Raw genomic sequence first — 22,152 nt, 5'->3', positions numbered from 1 at the left:
CTGGCCCAAACGGCCTTACTAATTCTCAAACCCACACCATGCTAGGCCAATGAAAGAAAACACGAACAACAAACTGGAAGATTTAACAGGGGATTTATTTTACAAAGAATAATTGGGGAGGGAGACAGAGCAGAGTTATCTGAATAAGAAATGTAATGTACAAGGAACGAAAACACTTAACAGCTCGACTTAACAGACTGGGCCCATGGACACACACACACACACACACACACACACACACACACACACACACACACACACACACACACACACACACACACACACACACACACACACACACACAATGGACCCCGTGGGTCTATTTCAGTCCTCAGCTGGGCCAGGGTACCTGTCCCGCCTCGTGCGGTCTATTCGAGCTTGTCCGGTGGGGGACTCAAACCTGTGCTGTATCACGTGATTAGGTTTTCGTATATCATGCCTCGCCCGCGAGGGGTGGCAGGAGTGTACTTCCGGTCGCGCAATAAAGTGGAGTTGATGCTGGCGCGCTTGCTTCTCGTGTTCCACTACACCTCGTACACTCTAGTTGGCTGACGAGGATGGTTGAAAACGGACTTGTGCCCGTTTTCGTCGGAGACGACTTCGAATTGTTTTTAGAACAATTGGGATGCTATTTCCACGCGAATGATGTGGTCGACGAGAGCAAACAGAAGTCGATCTTGCTCGCTTCGCTTTCGGCAGAGCATTATCGACTACTGCGTGATTTGGTGGCGCCGGACAAGCCCCGTGATGACGGGCTGTCGTTTCAGAACATTGTGGAGAAGATGAAAGCACACATGGCGCCGGAGGAGTCATTACAGCTCACTCGATACCAGTTCGATCGCCTCTCGAAAGGGGCAGAGGAATGCGTCGCTGATTTCGTGGCGCGGATTAAGCATTCTTCAGTGGCCTGCAAGTTCACGGCGGGGGAGTGTCCAGCGCGGCTCAGGGATCGTTTTATCGCTGGTTTACAAGATGCGAAGATGGTTTCGGCGGTTCTACGGCTGAAGGGTGAAGCCATTACATTCGACTCGGCGGTCAGCACGGCTACAGCGGTCGAGCAGACTCGCGGGGATGTTCGGGCCATCACCGGCCACGCGGGGTCACGAGCACCCCGGGACGCACGCTCGACCTTCGATGCGGGTCGGACGTCGCCGCGCGGCCGCACGTGCGGCGAATTGGCCCCGCGGACGTGTTTGGGATGCGGAGGTCGACACCTGCGCCGTGCGTGCCCGTATAAGGGCACCGTGTGTTTGAATTGTCACAAGGTGGGTCATCTGAAGCGTGTGTGCCGGCCACCGTTAAGGTCATGGACAGCGATGTGCGAGGCGACCCGGGGCGGAACCGGCGGCCGTTGATGGGCCTGTTTTCAATTGGCCCGGCGGCGGCGCGCCCGATGACGGTGGAAGTCGAAGTGAACAAAACGCCGATCACGTTCCAGGTCGATACGGGAGCGGCGGTGTCGATCATCGGCGAACAGACCGCGCGTAGACTCAACGGCCTGAAGCTTATCAGGTCCAACCTCACGCTGTTCACGAACACCCGCGAGAAGATAACGCCAGTCGGGATGGCGGACGTGTCTGTGCGGTACCAAGGCCAGGTCGCCACGCTTTGGGTGTACGTCGTGCGGGGGAGGGGACCGTCTCTCCTCGGCCGAGATTGGCTGGCCCGCATCAGGCTAGACTGGGCCGCAGTTCACCTTGTGCAACCCGTGCCGAGCCAGTGGGAGGATCAGTTGGAGAAGATTCTTCAAAGACATCAAGGTTTGTTTTGCGACGACCTTGGAAAACTCAAGGGTATGGAGGCAAAACTCTTCCTGAAGGAGGGGGTGGTTCCTCGGTTTTGTAAACCACGCCCGGTGCCGTATGCCCTGCGGGACAAGGTCAAGGGTGAACTGGATAGGCTGGAGGCCTGTGGAGTGATCGAATGGGTGTCGTGCTCAGATTGGGCCACCCTGGTTGTCACTGTGCTGAAACGGAATGGAGACGTCCGATTGTGCGGGGATTTCAAATCCACGGTTAACCCGGGGCTCAGCGTGGAGCAATATCCACTGCAGTCAATCGATGAAATATATGCGCGATTGGCGGGGAGTCAATACTTCACGAAGCTAGACCTGCGTGATGCATATTTTCACCTGCCGATGGATCCCGGGAGTAGCGAGCTTTTGACAATCAACACGTGTCAAGGACTCTATCGATATACCCGACTGTTTTGGGATTGCTTCGGTCCCAGCTTTGTGGCAGAAAGCCATGGATCAGGTTTGCATTGGCCTGCCCGCTCAGACCTACCTGGACGATGTGCTCATTGCGGGGAAAACGGCGGACGAGCACCTTGCGAACATTGCCCAAGTGCTGACAAAGCTAGAAGCGTGCGGCCTGCGCTTGAACAGGGACAAGTGCGCGTCCTTCAAGCAGCGCTTGGAATACCTCGGGCACATCATCACGCCGGAGGGGCTGTTGAAAGGTCCTCGGAATGTGGAAGCGATTCAACACATGCCACCGCCTCGCGACAAGACGCAGCTGCGCTCGTTCATTGGTATGGCCCAGTATTACCAAAGGTTCGTGCGAGGGCTCAGCTCACAACTTGCGCCGTTAACACGGTTGCTCAGGAAGGACGAGTGCTGGGCTTGGGGGCCTGCACACCAGGCGTCGTTCGACCGCGTCAAGCGGCTGCTCACAGAGGATACGGTCCTCGTGCACTACGAGCCTGCGCGTCCGCTCCTATTGGCATGCGACAGCTCTGCATATGGCATCGGGGCAGTGCTCTCCCACAGGATGGACGATGGTTCCGAGCGGCCTGTTTGTTTTGCATCCCGGACCCTGTCAGCAGCAGAGCGGGGATATGCCCAGATCGAGCGCGAGTCTCTCAGCCTCGTCTGGGGTGTGCGGAGGTTTCATCAATACCTGCTGGGGCGGCATTTCACTTTGCAGACGGATCACAAACCGCTTCAATTCATCCTGAGACCCGAACGCGGGGTGCCGGTGGTAGCGGCCGCACGAATACAGCGGTGGTCTCTGTTTCTTGGTGCTTACGATTATGATATTCAGTTCCGAAGCACTGAGAAGCATGCTAACTGCGACGGGCTCTCACGCTTGCCGTGTGCGGAGGGTCCAGCTGCGTCTGAGTTGGCCGACCGGGTCGATGTGTTCGCGCTGGGCCAGGTCCAAAGCAGGCCGGTCACGGCCAGACAGGTCGCGGTGGAATCGGCTCGTGATCCGGTGCTCACCCGTGTCATCCAGGCGATTTCTACGGGGAATTGGAGCGATCTGCCTTCGACACCGGCATTTCAACCTTTTACGTCACGCGCATCGGAGCTGTCGTTGGTCCAACGGTGCGTTATGTGGGGAATGAGGACGGTGATTCCACCGAAGTTCAGGCAGCGGTGTTTGGAAGACCTGCATGTCAGTCACCTTGGCGTCGTGAAGACCAAGAGTCTTGCTCGTAGCCTGTTGTGGTGGCCGGGGTTGGACAAAGACATTGGGCAGTTGGTTAAGCGTTGCGCCACGTGCCAAACAGATGCTGATAACCCGCGTCGAGCTTCGGGACTATGGCCTGCCCCAGAGAGCTTGGCAGAGGGTCCATGTAGATTTTGCGGGGCCGGTTAATGGCAAAATGTTTTTGATTGTAATCGATGCATTCTCTAAATGGCCGGAGGTTGTAGTATTGCAGCATACATCAGCAAACATTACAGTAGAGAAACTGCGGACGATCTTTCCTAATAAAGGGTTACCGGAGATCCTGGTCTCTGATAATGGTCCGCAGTTCATCGCGGGTGTATTTGATGAGTTTATGCGCCAAAATGGTATTGACATCTAAGGTCCGCACCGTATCATCCTGAGACGAATGGGAAAGCTGAGTCGTTTGTTAAGATGTTGAAATGGGCTTTGCGCAGGGGGGGGGGGGGGTTGCACCTGTGCAGACGGTGGTTGATGTCTTTTTGCTCCATTACAGGAACGCGATTCATCCTGTCACGGGTGATTCTCCTGCCATTCGTCTCTATGGACGGGCATTGCGGTCCAGACTGGATTTGCTGCGACCTGGAGGATCGGGGAGTGGGGCGGTGTCGCGTCCGACGCGGCTGCGCGGCTTCGATGTGGGACAGCGGGTAATGGTGCGCGATTATTTCCACGGTTCCAAATGGGTGCCGGCTGTGGTCTCTGTGGTACTGGGGCCGGCGAATTGCATGGTGCGGACTGATGGTGGGGATGTGTGGAAGCGGCACGTGGACCAAATGCATGATCGCTGTCCAGCGTCACCCCCCCGCCCCCACACCTCCCCGGGCCGAACGATGTGGGACCCCCACCTGTAATGTCGCCGGCGCCTGACGTTGCATCGCCAGGGCCGGATGTGCCGACGCCCAGGGGGTCTTCGCCTGATGCTGTCCTACCCGGGGACGTCGGGCAGGCTGGTCGGCCGGGGGCGGTTGTTATTGCGGATGGCGCGAGTCCGGCGAGGGTGTCACCTCGACCGAGCCTGGACTGTCTGGCGGCGCTGCCCGTCCGAGACGGGTCAGGGTGCGGCCGCGGTACTTGGAGGATTATGAGTGTTGATGGGTTTCGGGTGGTCATGTTATGATTGTCCTTTCATCATTTGACTTGTCATTTTACGAGGGGAGGAGTGTGCTGTATCACGTGATTGGGTTTTCGTATATCATGCCTCGCCCGCTAGGGGTGGCAGGAGTGTCCTCAGCTGGGTACCTCAGCTGGGCCAGGGTACCTGTCCCACCTCGTGCGGTCTATTCGAGCTTGTCCGGTGGGGGACTCAAACCCACTGCCAACAACGCCGCACCAAGCTCCGGGGACCAAGAACGGTGCCACGGACGCCAGCCAGCACGGCCGCAGACGAAGCAAATCGCCACCGGACTGCAGACCCTCCGCAGTCGCTACGAAGACACAGGTCTGCTGAAAAAACCTGCTCCTCACGACCACTCTGCAGTCGCCATGTTCACTCTGCAGAACCCTCGTCGACCAAGCCAATCGCCCCCCATGACTGCTCACCACTCTGCTCTTCTGAGGTGGGAGGGGTCTCTTCTCCTCGCCACTCTCCTCCTGATTGGACGAGGGGTTGGCGGATGACTTGTGGTCACCTCCCGATTGGCTGGGGCGTGCGTGTCATGTTCGCCCTTCGCTCATTCGCTGGAGGAAACGTCCATGCCCTGCCTTGGGGCAGAGCTTCGATCTGAGGCGATGGAGGCTCCGCCCACGCCTTCAGCCAAAAACACGTGGGCAATGGCGACCGGGAAGAATGAGGGACGGTGGCGTTATTGTTGTAGTTGGTGATGTAGAGGATGCAGTTGTTGAAGATGCAAAAAAAAACTGACGGGAAAATAACTCGTAGCGCGCACGCACGCACGCACGCACGCACGCACGCACGCACGCACGCACGCACGCACACACACACACACACAAGCATTTAAAGGCCATTTTACCCGCTAAAGCGGGGGTGAGCCTTGCGGGCCCCATGACAATCTTCTCCACTTTACCCTGTTTTCTGCATCTCCCCTTCTTAATCCCCTTGCCCACATTTCCTCTTCCACCACATTTAGCCAAGTTTTTCTCGGTCTTCCCCGTCCTCTACTTCCGACTACACTCATTTCCAACACTCCTCTCACCCAGTCACTTTCATCCTTCCTCAACACATGACCCAACCATCTCAACCTGTTTCTCTTCACAACCTCCATCACAGACTCTATTCCCATCATCTTCCACAAGTCATCATTTGTCTTCCTCTCTCTCAACGATACTCCACACATCCACCGAACCATTCGCATTTCCACCCTTTCCAGCCTTTGTTGCTGCTCCATGTTCAGTACCCATGTCTCACTCCCATAAATCATCGTACTCCTCACACATGAAGCATACACCTTTCCCTTCAGCTTCAACGACACTCCCCTCTTTGTCAGCACGCCACTCAGTTCCCGAAACTTCTTCCATGCACATCTCACTCTAGCAACCGTCGAAGAGTCTGATCCACCTTCTCCATTCAGCATGTCTCCGAGATAGCAAAATGTTTTCACCCCTTCCAGCTTCACACCATCTCCAAGATCCAACTCAACAATTCCTTCATCTGCTGCTCCCTCTATGCACACCTTACACTTGAATGTAGCTGCCACACTGGTTAATGACCCTCTCACCCCACTACATTTTCGATGAACCCATTACGCACACATTGTACACTGAATGGAGTTCACTCCGACACCCTTCCTGCACACAGCATACGGCCACTTCCCAGTCCTTTCCACCTCGCCACATGCTTTACCACTTGCCATCACCTTCGTCTTTCCGATATTCACCTTCAAACCTTTTGCCTCCATACATTCCTTCCACTTGTTCATCTTCTCCTTCAGTCCATCCATACTCTCTGCAATCAACACCAGATCATCTGCATACAGCAGCTCCCACGGTAAACCCTCCTTTACCCACCGAGCCAGCACCTCCATCACAACTACAAATAGAAGTGGACTTAGTAGCGCACACACTCGTAGCGCACACACAACTCGTAGCGCACACATGAAATTCCCATTAGACAAAGGAAGGATTCTAACTATAAACACATACTTATCAAAATAACTAAGCTACGGGGACTCTGATTGTCTGTGTGCACATGGCTTCCAAATCCGTAACAATATCACCCAATCGTAACCTGTACAGCAGGTTCATACACAAAGTCCGTGTACTCCAGGTGATGGATATGAAAATAGCACCCCCAAGGAATTATTTTTTTTTTACACGTGGTATGTCAGTATTATTGGAGTAAGAAAATCATGATGGCGCTTTTGGAATGCGAGTTGAAGCAATACCACGGAGATAATGCTTTATAACGTCCCTAATTTTATCTACTGTACGTCATAATCACCAAAGAGTGTGACGCAACCATGATCGACCTAATGAGCGAAACTTACTTCATTTATTTCGATCTGTAAAACTTCAGGACAAGCATTGGCGAGTGGAGTGTTCGCACACTCACCTGGAGCTGTGTTCTCCCTGTACCCTCTGTGAAATGTGTCGTTCCTATCTTGCACTTGGAGACGTGTTGTCCCTTCACCCGACCTGAACTGGACAAGCCTGGTGATGGCTTCATGCCCTTAAGGTGGTTGGCTTAAGATCTTATAAGGCTTGGGTTTGAGCCCCTGTAGGCCGTTGAATTAATCCCAGGTGAGGTTGACTCAGCCTTCCATCCTTTTGAGGTCGGCAAAATGAGTTCCAGCTTCAAGAGCACCGAATCAGCGGCGCAGCCACATCCGCAGAAAATAATGCAACCAGCAGCCACAGGCTACACATGACAGCGAGCTCAACCTACCTGAGCTGTACTGTCTCTCCACCTTACGTTGAGCCCTGTTGTCCTCGTGCCCGACGTGAGCCCTGTTGTCCCCGTGCCCGACGTGAGCCCTGTTGTCCCCGTGCCCGACGTGAGCCCTGTTGTCCCCGTGCCCGACGTGAGCCGTGTTGTCCCCGTGCCCGACGTGAGCCGTGTTGTCCCCGTGCCCGACGTGAGCCGTGTTGTCCCCGGGCCCGACGTGAGCCGTGTTGTCCCCGGGCCCGACGTGAGCCGTGTTGTCCCCGGGCCCGACGTGAGCCGTGTTGTCCCCGGGCCCGACGTGAGCCGTGTTGTCCCCGGGCCCGACGTGAGCCGTGTTGTCCCCGGGCCCGACGTGAGCCGTGTTGTCCCCGGGCCCGACGTGAGCCGTGTTGTCCCCGGGCCCGACGTGAGCCGTGTTGTCCCCGGGCCCGACGTGAGCCGTGTTGTCCCCGGGCCCGACGTGAGCCGTGTTGTCCCCGGGCCCGACGTGAGCCGTGTTGTCCCCGGGCCCGACGTGAGCCGTGTTGTCCCCGGGCCCGACGTGAGCCGTGTTGTCCCCGGGCCCGACGTGAGCCGTGTTGTCCCCGGGCCCGACGTGAGCCGTGTTGTCCCCGGGCCCGACGTGAGCCGTGTTGTCCCCGGGCCCGACGTGAGCCGTGTTGTCCCCGGGCCCGACGTGAGCCGTGTTGTCCCCGGGCCCGACGTGAGCCGTGTTGTCCCCGGGTCCGACGTGAGCCGTGTTGTCCCCGGGCCCGACGTGAGCCGTGTTGTCCCCGGGCCCGACGTGAGCCGTGTTGTCCCTGGGCCCGACGTGAGCCGTGTTGTCCCTGGGCCCGACGTGAGCCGTGTTGTCCCTGGGCCCGACGTGAGCCGTGTTGTCCCTGGGCCCGACGTGAGCCGTGTTGTCGCTGGGCCCGACACGAGCCGTGTTGTCGCTGGGCCCGACATGAGCCGTGTTGTCGCTGGGCCCGACATGAGCCGTGTTGTCGCTGGGCCCGACATGAGCCGTGTTGTCCCTGGGCCCGACATGAGCCGTGTTGTCCCTGGGCCCGACATGAGCCGTGTTGTCCCTGGGCCCGACATGAGCCGTGTTGTCCCTGGGCCCGACATGAGCCGTGTGGTCCCTGTGCCCTACATGAGCCGTGTGGTCCCTGTGCCCTCCCTGAGCTGTATTGTCCCTGTGCCCTACATGAGCTGTGTTGTGTTGTCCTTATGCCATACCTAAGCTGTGTTGTCCCTACACCCTACCTGGAACTGTGTCTTCCCTGTACTCCACCCAAAGCTGTGTTGTCCCTGTACCCTACCTGAGCTGTGTTGTCCTTTTCCCTCACCTTGAGCTGTGTTGTCCATTTATTCTACCTGAGCCTTGTTGTCCACATCGTACGTATCTCTCCCATTTCCAATCTCTTTGACAACGAGAACGAACTCCCCATCCCAAGAGTGACACCCGCTACATGTTCAGGTGTGCCAACGAGGGGACGTGGGTTCCTGTAAACACTGTGCTCGGGTCTTAATTACTATCATTTCGTGTCGAGGAGCCCCAGCGCACGTCGCTGTCAGCGCTTTCCATGAAAGATTATCCGCAAAGCCTCCGAGGAAAGGAACCTTATTAATCCGGTGCTGTTGTCCCACGGCGCATATCGCGGCATTCATAACGGGTCAACGCGGACCATTTCGCCTGTACGACCGCGAAATACGCGCAGCTGGAGAAAATAAAATAAAGTGGAAGAGTCGTGGGATCTGACTTTGTTCAGGGAAAGAAGATCTTCGGTCCAGTAGCCCAAGTTGCTCCCTCCATTCACATATGCACCCTCATGGTTCTTTCTGATTGTACAGGAATGGGTTGTAAGGGGGTTCAGGATACCGTACACGCTGAGTGAGGGGAGGGGTGGGGAGTTCTCTGAACGTAATGTGATCTGAACGACCCCCGGAGGGATAACTCGTCCCGATTGCTTTCCGATCACAATGACGGTCATTTAGCCGATCGTCTCTGTTTCCTATCACCAGAGCGGAGCGCGTCCTACGGCGTGACGACGTCCCCGCTCCATCGCACCGGCTCGTCGGGGAAGCACACAAAGCACCATGGTTATTACATCCCCTCGTGCTGACGAGTGAACTTCGCCTCATTTGGCTCTCAGGACAAAAAGTAATTTTTATTATTTCTATTCCCATTTTTCTTCCTTTTTGTAGAGTAGGCGACCTATTGCCAGCATCATGGCCAAATTCTAGCCTGAACCACTTACTCGAACGTCAGGCTGGCTAGCCGATTCATGAAAGATGGGCCAAAACGTCCCCTGCCCACCATCCACACAAGAACGTGGGGATAATTGTGGATGTTAAAGAAAGAAGATGATTCTTCTTCCTATTGTTATAGTCCCTATTTCATACTATACCATGTTATATACTATACTATACTATGTTATAGTATAGTAAACCTCATTTCATTTTGGTGGCAGTCCAAAGTTGTTCCTGTTGTTGTTCCTGGTGTTGTTGTTCCTCCTGGTGTTGTTGTTCCTCCTGGTGTTGTTGCTCCTCCTGGTGTTGTTGCTCCTCCTGGTGTTCCTCCGACCGACCAGTGTTGCTTTGCTATATAATTTGCCGAACACAACAATTTTCATTACTCTGCTTCTTCCTCTTCTCCATCCTGATCAACGAGCGCACGTTTCACAGCAGTGACACCTTGATATTCATAATGACGATCAACTGACAGGTGGGTGCGGACTGAGTGGGAGGGCAATCTCGTGCACCTCACCCTCGACTTTTGCTGCTGACACTGGAAACCAGGTGTGAAGATAGCCGGCTAATAAGCGCCATTACAGACACTCCAATGGATAATGAACTTTTAAATCACATTCTTCAATTTTCTGGTTTCCTGCTGCGAACGCAAGTGAAGCCCCACACGCGTTCCCACGTCCCTCGGTTGGGCGGACACGTTGCGCCCTCTCGTGTGCACCGCACGCATGTTGCGATTGAACAATTTCTCATCCTCATCGTCATTCTCGAGGAAGTGGAAAGGAATCCCTACCCGAGCTGCCGGTACGAGGAGTTAATGTATCGACTGGATTAATTAACATAAAACGAGGCAGAACGAAACAAGCAATCACCGAGGAGTGTGCAGAGATAATTGAACTCGGACTCGCTGTTAATTTTGAAAGACATAACGTGATTGCTTTTTGTTTTCCGCGATATAAAAGTGACTTCAAGGACAATTGATTTATTTTCTTTCACAAAACGCAGCGTGCCCGAAATGGACGATAAATTGAGGAGTTGGGTGCGAGTGAGGCGGTGCTGAGTGAATGATGCACTGAGACGCGGCTCGGTCTAGTCTGAGTGTGATCGCGGGGATCTCACAGGCAGGTCGGGCTCGACACTTATTTGCCGACAGTGGTACCAATTCAAGGCACCGGTAACGTACGGTCTGGGGACGTGACCCCCTCGACCTTCACAATGTGCCCGAGTTAACTTTTCCGCAAAGTCTTCGATACTCCGCGTTCGGGGCTTCGAGAGGCATGGTCTAATCAGATGGAGAATTTCACACTTTGAGGTGCACGACAGAGCAGATTTGAGAAGTTCGGACCTTGAGGACCACGAGCGCTTGGGGTTGAGAAGTGAGTTCGTGATCACATTATGATTAGATCCATCCAAAATGGTGATGAACACTGTCACGGAATCACGAACCAACACAACATGCGTAGATCCTGAGCGCTGTGGTCATGCTGTGACCTGGTACCCGATAGATGATCTGTGGACTCATCCTGGTAGAAGACACGAGTGATCCCGTGAGACAACCAAAACATCAGAATAAGCCAAACCATTTTACAGTGCTACTGTTCCATTGTAAAGTCAGATGGACCAAGGATGTTTCACAATGAAACAAAACATGCACCACAAAAACTACAATAGCACAGAAAGTGGAGAAACAAGAGTGGCTCATGGTCTTCAAGTTACGAAAACACGATCTCCTGTCTGCCTACACCCTAGTACCATCTTTAATTGTCATGCTGATGGAATTTCACCACGTTAGTGTAATTTCCGTTGCCATATTTAATCCACGGGTTCTGTTTGTTGTTACCTCCGCCACTGAAGGTGGACGGAGGTTATGTTTTCACCCCTCTGTCTGTGAGCAGGATATCTCAAACTTATGGATGGATTCAGACTACATTTGGTGGGTAGGTTGGGTGCGTGACAAGGACAAATTGAGTCTATTTTGGTAAAGATCCGGATACGAGAATTATTTGATTTCCCTCTGCCACAGAAGGTGCACCGTTCCCATATTAAAAATTTTTGGGTTCAGGACAGACAGACACACAGAATACCAGACCAGACCAACCGATATACTTGCAAATTATCTTCACAAATAACAAGAAAGATGTCACGCATAGTACGATACTTTAAAAATCCAAACAAATAAATGTTGCCATTGAAACAGCAATTGGGTGATTTCGAAAATTTGATCAATTAAGTGTTTTATATGATGGAATGTTATGCATAACAAATTTGGTTGATACATTTGATAATTGCCGCCGAATAAGTGTATTACATGTTTTAGATGGCATTGACCTTGACCTTTGGCAAATTTTATACACATATACTACACATTTGACCCCTGTCTGTCTGTGAGCAGGATATCTCCAAAAGTAATGGACAGATTCGAACGAAACGTGGACAGGTTGAGTGTGTGTGACAAGAACGAATTGATTAGATTTTGGTGTGCGGGCACCGCTCTGCCGCCGGGCGTCACGGGTGCGGCAACGCTCTGACGCCGGGCGTCACGGGTGCGGGCACCGCTCTGACGCCGGGCGTCACGGGTGCGGGCACCGCTCTGACGCCGGGCGTCACGGGTGCGGGCACCGCTCTGACGCCGGGCGTCACGGGTGCGGGCACCGCTCTGACGCCGGGCGTCACGGGTGCGGGCACCGCTCTGACGCCGGGCGTCACGGGTGCGGGCACCGCTCTGACGCCGGGCGTCACGGGTGCGGGACCGCTCTGACGCCGGGCGTCACGGGTGTGTGCACCATTCTGCCGCCGGGCGTCACGGGTGCGGGCAATGCTCTGCCGCGGGGCTTCACGAGTGCGGGCAATGCTCTGCCGCGTGGCGTCACGGATGCGCGCAATGCTCTGCCGCGGGGCGTCACGGGTGCGTGCAATGCTCTGCCGCGGGGCGTCACAGGTGCGGGCAATGATCTGCCGTGGGGCATAACGGGTGCGGGCAATGCGCTACAGCGGGGCGTCACGGGTGCAGGCAATGATCTGCCGTGGGGCATAACGGGTGCGGGCAATGCGCTGCAGCGGGGCATCACGGGTGCGGGCAACGCTCGGCCACGTGGCGTCACGGATGCGCGCAATGCTCTGCCGCGGGGCGTCACGGATGCGCGCAATGCTCTGCCGCGGGGCGTCACGGGTGCGTGCAATGCTCTGCCGCGGGGCGTCACGGGTGCGGGCAATGATCTGCCGTGGGGCATAACGGGTGCGGGCAATGCGCTGCAGCGGGGCGTCACAGGTGCGGGCAATGCTCTGCAGCGGGGCGTCATGGGTGCGGGCAATGCTCTGCAGCGGGGCGTCAACGGGTGCGGGCACCGCTCTGCAGTGGGGTGTCACGGGTGCGGGCACAGCTCTGCAGCGGGGCGTCAAGGGTGCGGGCAATGCTCTGGAGCGTGGTGTCACGGTTGCGAGCTCCGCTCTGAAGCGGGGCGTCACGGGTGCGTTCACTGCTCTGCAGCGGGGCATCATGGGTGCGGGCACCGCCCTGCAGCGGGGCGTCATGGGTGCGGGCACTGCTCTGCAGCAGGGCGTCACAGGTGCGGGCACCGCTCTGTAGTGGGGCGTCATAGGTGCAAGCAATGCTCTGCAGCGGTGTAGACGCAGCATGCCCCCAGAGCCATATGTGCGGACACCGCTTGGCATGATGCATGCAATCACAGTTTTGTCGTGGGGGAAAATGCTCACAGGACATCATTCCTGCTGGCACCCCATATGTATGGGTCATCATGCGTGCTGGCACTGCTCGACTGTATAATGTTACTCATGCAGGAACCTTGTGGCCACACGTCACTTGCGGCGATACTTCACGGCCACACATCACTTGCCTGGGAACCACACGGCCATGTGACGTCACATGTGCAGGCATGCCACGGCTGCCTGACATCATGAGTGCAGATAGCACAGAGTTGCAGACAGCACGGAGTTGCAGACAACACACAGATGTGAGAGGTCACATGACATCACATACTGTTATTGAGTTATTGATGAAGTAAAATAGCTCAGGTTATGCTGCATGTCGTGCAAGTTCAAATTCCTTGGTTGAAGATTATTAATTAGTTTCGGTGATAAAAGTTCACATTGAGAAATAATTGTTTGGTTTTGTAGGTTAAAGCGTGTGTGGTTTCTGTGAATGCTGCAGGTTCGATTCCCATTTTACAATTTATTTAATTACCCTAAAAAAATAATTTCCCTGAATGGCATGTCGTGAAGTTATGAAAGATTTAGGTCTTCACTCGAGTGGCATTGGTTCAAATCCCACAGCTGTTCCTTTGATGGTGGACCCTTGATTTTGTGAGTTAGCTGTTTAAGGGGATGACAAGAAGGTGGGTCAAGATGCATCCTCCTCCCTACTCTACTCTTCTTGCTCTCTTTCTTTGCAGGCAGGTCACCTCTGACCACTCATCCAATCCATCGTGGCTTTTCATCATCAATGTGCCTCAGGTCAGTCGAGCATCTCATGAAGGCAGCTGCTTTACTTGCCGTTACCATGTATCGAATGGTGGAGAAAAGGTGCTCGGATATTTCAGCATTTGGACAACACATTTATTGCTACAGGACACAGTTATCAAAAGGTATTCGTGGATTGTAATGAACCAAAAGCAATTCAGCTCTTGTACACACTTATCGCGTTGACATTGTGGCTGTTTAGTCAGAGAGTGAGCAACACAACACGAGTCAACAACAGGCAAAAAACTTCCTTGCTCATCATTGCATAAATAAGGATTGAAAGGATGACATGTAGATTCTGCAGAAGGATCCTGGCTTCAAAGAATATTTGTCCCATAATCAAATCAATTACTCACAATGGATAGGATTTCTCTAAAGATCAAACAGGTTCATGTAAAGATGCATCATCATTTTGAAAGGGTCGTACTCCCAGGACAAATTACGCGAAGTCGAAGGTCTTCCCACACCACGGAGATGAAAGCGTCAATGTCAAGGTAAGTTCGAGAAAGATGATATTTGATAAATACCATCAATCAAACCATGTTTATGAACTTGTTTCTTAATACATAACTGCTCTCCTCTTGTAAACTCACATACAGTGCAAAAGTTACATCTCAATACAATTTACACTTTGTATGAAAGATTAAACAGAACAAAGTTATAAGTGCTTTCTTCAAGTCCTCAAACGGTTTGAGAAAACATTATGGATCGATGGTGATCGTTAAAGTTGGGAGCCATTAAAATACTGCTATCTTCAGTTAAAGCCAGAGATAACTCAGCATGGCCTTTCTTCCACAGAGATCTCTTCAGCCTGTACGGGGCGGGGGGGGGGGGAACAAAATGGAGGAACGAGCCATTTCAAATGGTCCTTACATCAATATGTCATTAAAAGATCGTTAAAAACACCATCACACCTTACCTGCAGAGCGTGCATTTCCTTCCTGAGCTGCTTGATGACATTCGCCAAAGCCTCTGGGTTGACTCCTTGTTCACACAGTCGAACACAGATGCATAGAGTTTCCATGTCTAAGCCAGTGTTAAGCAAGCCAGATATCTCCATAAGAGCTGAAACGCACGCCGTGTAAAGTGCAGGGTTTTGTTTGGGAAGCAAGATCCGGTAAATCCTCGGATGATTAAAAATAGATAAATAAATTGCATTAATTTGAATAATAGCAAACAGCTGGCACAATGTGTTCCTTCCTTCCAAGGGGGGCAATTCCATTGTTGTGTTGTTAACGCTTACACTTCAACAAAGTGGTGTTTATTGCAATTTGAAGGCATTTTGTCCACCTTCTATTCTTTAAACAGTTTCTTCCAGATTGCCTGCCTAACAAAGATACGATTACTCACACAAACACAGCAGAGCTTATCGATGAAAGTAACAGCTGATGGGCAAGCTCAGAGGTAGCTGGCATGTGTGCTAACCTTTGGCCCATGTGGTCTCGGTTTCATTCCTGATTTGGAGGAGAAACAGGCCAAGAGATATCTTCTTGATATGATCTGCTGGGTGTCATACTAAAATACGCAATTTGGTGTCTGTCTGATTGTCTGACTACAATATATTCGGACCTTTAACAATATATATGTATACAAATCACAAACTGGTCAAAAACTTGGAATATGTCTTTGCTGAAAAATCTCACACTCTCACCATCTCTCTCCAAAAAGGCTGTATGGCAAATCCTCCTATCTACTTTCTTTAAAATCCTCTTCACGAAGTTCAGTCATTCAAACTCCTGTGTCTCACTATCAACCATGATCTCTCTTGGGCACACCTGTGCAGTCGGTGCAGTCACATGTGTACAGGATATCTGGATTTAGATATTCTGTGCAGTCGGTGATCTGCAATGGCGATTCCGGTATGAAGGCGATACCGGTACAGCGTTCCGCAATAGCAATGGATTCTGACCTGTGTCGATTACCAATGCTGATCTCACTTTAAAACAAAATAATTTTCAATACAAGTTAAAGTTGGAAGTAAAATAACCATTCTAATCATGGGAGGGGGGAAGCCCCATGTGGGAACACTTCAAAAAAATTACCATATGTCAATGATGTGTTTGTCATAGATGAATACGTAATGGACCAATGGACAATTGCGTATTTTTGGAACCTGTGTAAAAAATCTTTTTTAAATATATCCATATATTTTTAATAATATCGATATACCGATATATTCCGGAATGACCCCACAGGTATATTGATATCGAAAAAAAAAATCGATACCGACGGAGCCTAGTTACACCTGAGCTGATACACCTGAGCGAATTTACAATTGCTATTATAAGGGGGTGGAAACTTATCCAACAAAGATATTCCAGTTTTATATCTTATATATTATTTCCGAGTTTGTGGTTTCGTGTCGCGCTATCTTTGACTTTGTTCTGCGCTCGAGTAACGTGATATTCGGCTTACATTATCTCAAAGACCATATGAGGTGCATGGTACAAAAAAAAGTAAACAAAATGGTTCTGAAACAGTGAAATCGTATTCCACTCACTGCATTAAAGTAAAATTACTACTGATACTCTGCATCAGTTCCTTTCTCAAACACACCCACTCCAACATGTCGCGCAGAGCGCGGGTTATGCTAGTTTTTAATTAATTCTCTGAAATTTGTGGAATTTGTTTTTCACTTAGAAGTTGTTAAGATGTGTAAATAAAGGTGGGAAAAGGCTGATTTAATTCCAGGCTATAAGACAACAAAAGGTGAAAATTTTGAAAAGGGTCATTCCATGTCAAATCATCAAAGAATCTGCAGTCATCTCTCAGATTTTTGTAAAACTTTGGGAACCAATTGGGACCCATGAAAAACGGCAAGAACTCAAATATTTTTGCTAACAGCCTCTTAATTAGTGAGATACAGACTAACGAATACAGACTATACAATCAATAAGTGAGTTCAAGTACACAGTGTTCACTAACCCGACTTAGGCTTTCAATTTCCTCTTCAATACAGCAACAGCAGCACTTGTTTCTTCCCCTCAGGCCCAGTTGAAAATGAAAGTATATGATACTTCAAAGCAATTGATGGTCGTTCCCTGTGTTCCCTGTCATGGCTAGGTTAGAATGATTGTATAATACATTACAAATGCTGATTTTCGAACCTATATGCCATACGTACATGTACATTATTGCTCATATCTCAGAAACTATTGGAGTGCCCATCACAATAATTATGTGGAAGCTTCTTGACATCATAAGATACCTCTGGGATGAATGTGAGGAAATTTGAAGGATACATTTTTTAGGGATTCACGATTGAAGTTTATATTTTGTGATAACTTTTTTGTGGTTGGAGATAGAAAAATGTTGCCCAGACAAATTCATAGGGCATGAAAATACCTTTAAAATGACACCAAAACCAGCTCTCCAGGTGTTATACTTTTAGAGATATGGCCATTTGAATTCGCGACGTCGTGCTAATTAGTCCAAAGTTCGTTAGCCTGTATCTCACTAATTAAGAGGCTGTTAGCAAAAATATTTGAGTTCTTGCCGTTTTTCATGGGTCCCAATTGGTTCCCAAAGTTTTACAAAAATCTGAGAGATGACGGCAGATTCTTTGATGATTTGACATGGAATGACCCAAAAGGAGGTGTAGATCTAGAGCAGTGCTTCGCAAGGTGGGGCGCACGCCCAACCGGTGGGGTGTGGCAATATTTTGGTGGGGCATAAGGATTCAGAATTAATGAATCAATATATGATCGCTTTCATAGCTTTTCACTTTCAAATTTTCAAAAGTTTGAAGCTGTGACTGATGCCTCATAGAGTCATAACTAAAAACTGCTTCACCGCGCCCTTGTTAGCCAATCCACCGATAAGATATGCCCTTGATCAATTCAACGCTGTTACGTCACCATGACTCACTTTTCGTCAAGGGGAATTCCTTATATGTAGTGTCTTATATGTACTGTAGTGTCTCCAATCATGGTGGGGCGTACGATTTTTTTGAAAATCAAAGTGGGGCGTGGGAGAAAAAAAAAGTACCCCCGGTTGGGGTGACGGTCATCTCTGAAGCTCTGTAAATGTGGATCTCTGATCGGCTTAGAATGGCTTCGATGTCGTCTTGTCTTTTGGTTCAACGTACAGACGAAAGCCCGGGAGTAAAAAGGATAGAAAACCTCAGAAATCAAATTACAAATTAGAAAAATACAAACCGACCAGATTCAGATATTGTACCCTACTATCATAATCTGTTGGAAATTCCGCCGAGATCGGATAATAAATGGTGGAGATAATGTTGAAATTAGCTGATTTTTCAACTTTGGAGTGACCTTGACATTGACCTTCAATCGTGTCTAAAGTCATATCATTGTGCATCACTCATCGACCCCTACCTACATACCAAGTTTCATCAAGATCGGGCGAAATTTTTTTGACCGTATCACATCGACGATTTTTCCAACTTTGAAGACACGTGACTCGATAACCAGGACGAATTTTAAAAAACTGGCCTGACCAAATTTAGATATTGTTCCATATTATCAGAATCCTAAGAAATTTTGAAGATCGGATCACAAACGGCGGAGAAGATAGATTTTGAAAATGGACGATTGCGCAAATTTGTAGTGGCCTTGACATTGACCTTGACCTTCAATCAGGTCAAAGGTCATACCGTCGTGCATCCCTCATTGACATCTACCCACATACCAAATATCAAGAAAATCGGAAGAAAAACATGGGGATGTACGTATGTACGGACATCGAGACTGGTTTTATTAGGTCATCTCGTGAGAGATGACCTAAAAAAAGGTTGAGAAACACTGATCTCGAGGCACTGTATATATATATATATATATATATATATATATATATATATATATATATATATATATATATATATATATATATATATATATATATATATATATATATATATATATATATATATATATATAATGAAAATTGACGATTTGTGACTGATAGACCATAAATGACTGGGACCTTGACCTTGAGGCTGATAGACCATACATAATAGATTCCCAGCTTGTAACCGCCTTTACCAGGTGGTTAAGTTTTGTGAAGATCGGAGTAAAAATGGGTCTTGTAGGCGATTGACAGACAATAACAGACCAGACCAACCAATATACTTGCAAATAGCTACTTTGCAAGCAAGAAAGATGTCGTGCACATCATGATACTTGCGAAATCCAAATAAACAATAGTTGCCATGGAAACAGAGACAACAATTTGGCAATTTGGAAAAAATAAATTGACCTATCTTGTGTTTTGCATGATGGAATGTTGTGTTTAACAGATTTGGTTGATACATAAAGTTGAATACAGGGTGGTTGTGAAATTAACATCATTTACAACAATCATTTAAATTATATGATCACGTTTCAGAGTGTGTACGTTAATGTCCTTCACTCAAAACTGAAGAAATCTCATTTTAAGACGATTGACAGATTGATTTTAAGATTGATTGAATTTAAGACAAGCCGGTAGGCGGACATGGGTCGTCGACTACCCAATAGAACCTGACACGATGGGCCCGTTCGATGGGGAATGACCTGAGGATTAAGCACAAGAAAATTCATGATTCTCGCTTCAAGAGTTAATGCTGCAGATTGTTTTTTCGTTAAAATACCCCCCACATTTAGAGGTTTTTCGGCCGTTACTAGGCAACGGAGGGGTCCATAGCAACAGTTCTTTCTCACACATAACTAGGACATACCATGAACCTACCATACCAGTTTCATGTATATCTGACTCATAGTCTCTGAAATATAACGAACTTCGTTTTTTTATTGTTTTTGACCAGGGTTCATTCAAAGTCTATCTTCTCCGACAGTTTTCATAGGATCCGGCTGGAAATTTTTGACAATATGGCTGAATGTACTGCCTACAGTCACTCGTGGCCCGATTTTTGATTTTCGAAAAAATAAATTTTTTATGATTTTTCAAAAATTTCAAAGTCCCGCTGCGAGGTAACGGTGGTGTCCATAGCAACGGTTCTCATTTGCACACAACTTGGTCATGATATGAACCTTCCAACCAAGTTTCATCGAAATCGCCATTGTATTAACTGAAATCGCCATTTTAAATACTGATAATAAGGGTAGAACAAATCTCAAAAAAAAACATTTTTTTTTTTTTCGACGAGATCGACTACGCAATATTAGGGTTTAAGACACCGTGAAGAGGGGGCACACAAGCTACGCTTTACGTCTCAACATCCGGTAAGAACCTCGATCCCGGTGAGCAGCTCAAATAATCATTCCATTCTTGTGATGTATAAACTCACTGTCAAGTGTCTCCCTCGCCGCACCAAGCCTGCCCTTCGTTTCCGCCATGTTTTACCTTCAAATCGCGTTCGCCTCGACGCAATGACGCCACTTCCTTCCGCAGACGGTAATCTTTACACCTAAAGAGGAAAGTTCGCAAGCGTTCCTCTGGAATTGCTTAAGGACCAAGCACAATGTTTAACCGTTTGAGGAAAAGCACCAAATAAAATAAAACACCACATGTACACGTGCCGCCAATACCGCCATGGGAACAAACACTGCACAAACTAATGTGATGGGATTTCTCGTGTCGTTTCGCTTTTATTCAATACCATAATGTATACCATAATGATAATTATAGATGTAACCTGAATATATGTTTATTGTTATTATATGTTAATATGCACTTTACAGGATAAATCATCTGAAAACGAGGCGTTCAAGCTGATACGCGCTGGATCGTCGATACGCTTTTTCTCATTGGAGGAACAGAGACAGGGTTTTGACTTGGGACAGGGTTTTGGAACCACAAGCACTGCGCACCGTTGTGTAAGAACAGAAATCATTTTGGTTTGTATTTCAGACTTCTGGTCGCGTCGTCATTGGAACATTCAGCGCAAAAAACAAACATTTGTACTGCCAGCAGGGGGTGCTGCATCGTAGATTACATCCGCTTTGAATGGCTGGGTTGTCCCAGTGGCCGGTGTAGTGTAGCAGCATAGCAAACCTGTTGTGCATTTTGTGATACAAGCACCAAATTTGGCACAAATGTACATTAATATGTTTTGAACATTTTCAGATATTGGGCCACTTGAAATTCTCGCTTTATGTCCGCCATATTGGATTTCAAAATGGCCGCCACTTGAAATCTACATTTGCTATTTTCTTTGGACGTAATGCAGCTATTGACTTGATTCTGGTATCTAAATGTATGTTTTTGGGGGCAAGGAATCCAATGGTACCATTTTCAAAATGAAAGGCCCAGTCAACAGGATCACAGGACACAAAACAAGAGCGACCAATGTCAGCAGTTGTCTTCGCTGAACTCGTCCTCTACATTGAAGAAACCAGACAAGATGAGGAGACGGCACCAGTATTCAGATTGGCTGACCTTGTCTCGCTCTATCAGTCCAGAATGGAACAGCTAGGAGTCCAGCTCGACACGAGAGTCCACTCCACACGACTGAAACAGAGACTATTGGCTCGGTTTCCTGACATGCGGGCACACACCAAGGGGAGAGACATCCTGATGGCATTCGAAGAAGATGTCGGTGCTGCTCTTGCCAAAGCCTGTGAGCTGGACAGTGATAGTGATGCAGTCCATCTTGCCCATGCTGCACAGATTGTTGAATTTCAACACACTGGAACCAACACTGGAGACGGCAAACAGCAGACACACGTCATCATGATCAGACGCCAAGTGTACAGGCCTCATTTGTGAAAGATGTTCGCTCTCTCGTCGGTGTCATCGAGGAGATGGGCAACCCATTCGAGGAGGAGAGTCAGGATGTCGTCAAACTGGACACAAAGGAGATCGCAGATCCTGCTGCTGTGGAGACCGTGATGAATGCCAAGAGGATTGGCCAAGAGCAGTTTGAGGCTTTCACCAGAGAGTGTCTGTTGGACAGAACAAAGGCAGTGGATGCACCCATTCCTCGTAACAAGCTGAAGGTGTTCAGCACTTCCACTCCAAGAAGCCAGAGCATAGGTCAGCAACAGCTCGCCTCCATCAAGAATGACCGTGAACTCTTCGCACGCCTGTACATTGGCTGCCAGACAAGGGATGGAAACCTTGAGGAGTTCTTTTGTCACGAGAATCAGGCATGTCCTCCTGCATTGTCTGATGGTGGAAACCTCTGCACTGGTACCAAGAGTGATCTCCTCTCATGCTTGGAAGAAGTCTCCGATGCAAAGACAGAGA

General features: G+C 49.6%; 1 protein-coding gene across 1 annotated transcript; it reads right to left on the bottom strand.

Annotated features, from left to right (window-relative positions):
* Positions 1–14,078: 14,078 nt before the first annotated feature.
* On the bottom strand, positions 14,079–20,389 carry MZT1 (mitotic spindle organizing protein 1). The gene is made up of 3 exons (XM_085852483.1): positions 20,252–20,389; positions 14,924–15,069; positions 14,079–14,815 (listed from the first exon to the last, which is right to left on the bottom strand). The coding sequence occupies exons 1-3, from the start codon at positions 20,298–20,300 to the stop codon at positions 14,780–14,782; spliced, it is 231 nt and encodes a 76-aa protein (XP_085708609.1). The 5' UTR covers positions 20,301–20,389; the 3' UTR covers positions 14,079–14,779.
* Between the last annotated feature and the right edge of the window lie 1,763 nt (positions 20,390–22,152).

This window comes from Eptatretus burgeri, chromosome 13 (assembly GCF_056783735.1).
Source record: "Eptatretus burgeri isolate ZD-2024b chromosome 13, Ebu_testis_v1, whole genome shotgun sequence".
Lineage (NCBI taxonomy): Eukaryota > Metazoa > Chordata > Myxini > Myxiniformes > Myxinidae > Eptatretus > Eptatretus burgeri.
This window is presented reverse-complemented; position numbering and strand designations above follow the sequence as displayed.

Coding starts and splice junctions, on each gene's coding strand:
- MZT1 (XM_085852483.1), bottom strand. CDS start 20,300: ATGGCGGAAACGAAGGGCAGGCTTGGTGCGGCGAGGGAGACACTTGAC. Junction 15,070..20,251: donor GGCGAGGGAGACACTTGACA/GTGAGTTTATAC, acceptor CGTGCGTTTCAG/CTCTTATGGAGATATCTGGC. Junction 14,816..14,923: donor AGGAAATGCACGCTCTGCAG/GTAAGGTGTGAT, acceptor CGCCCCGTACAG/GCTGAAGAGATCTCTGTGGA.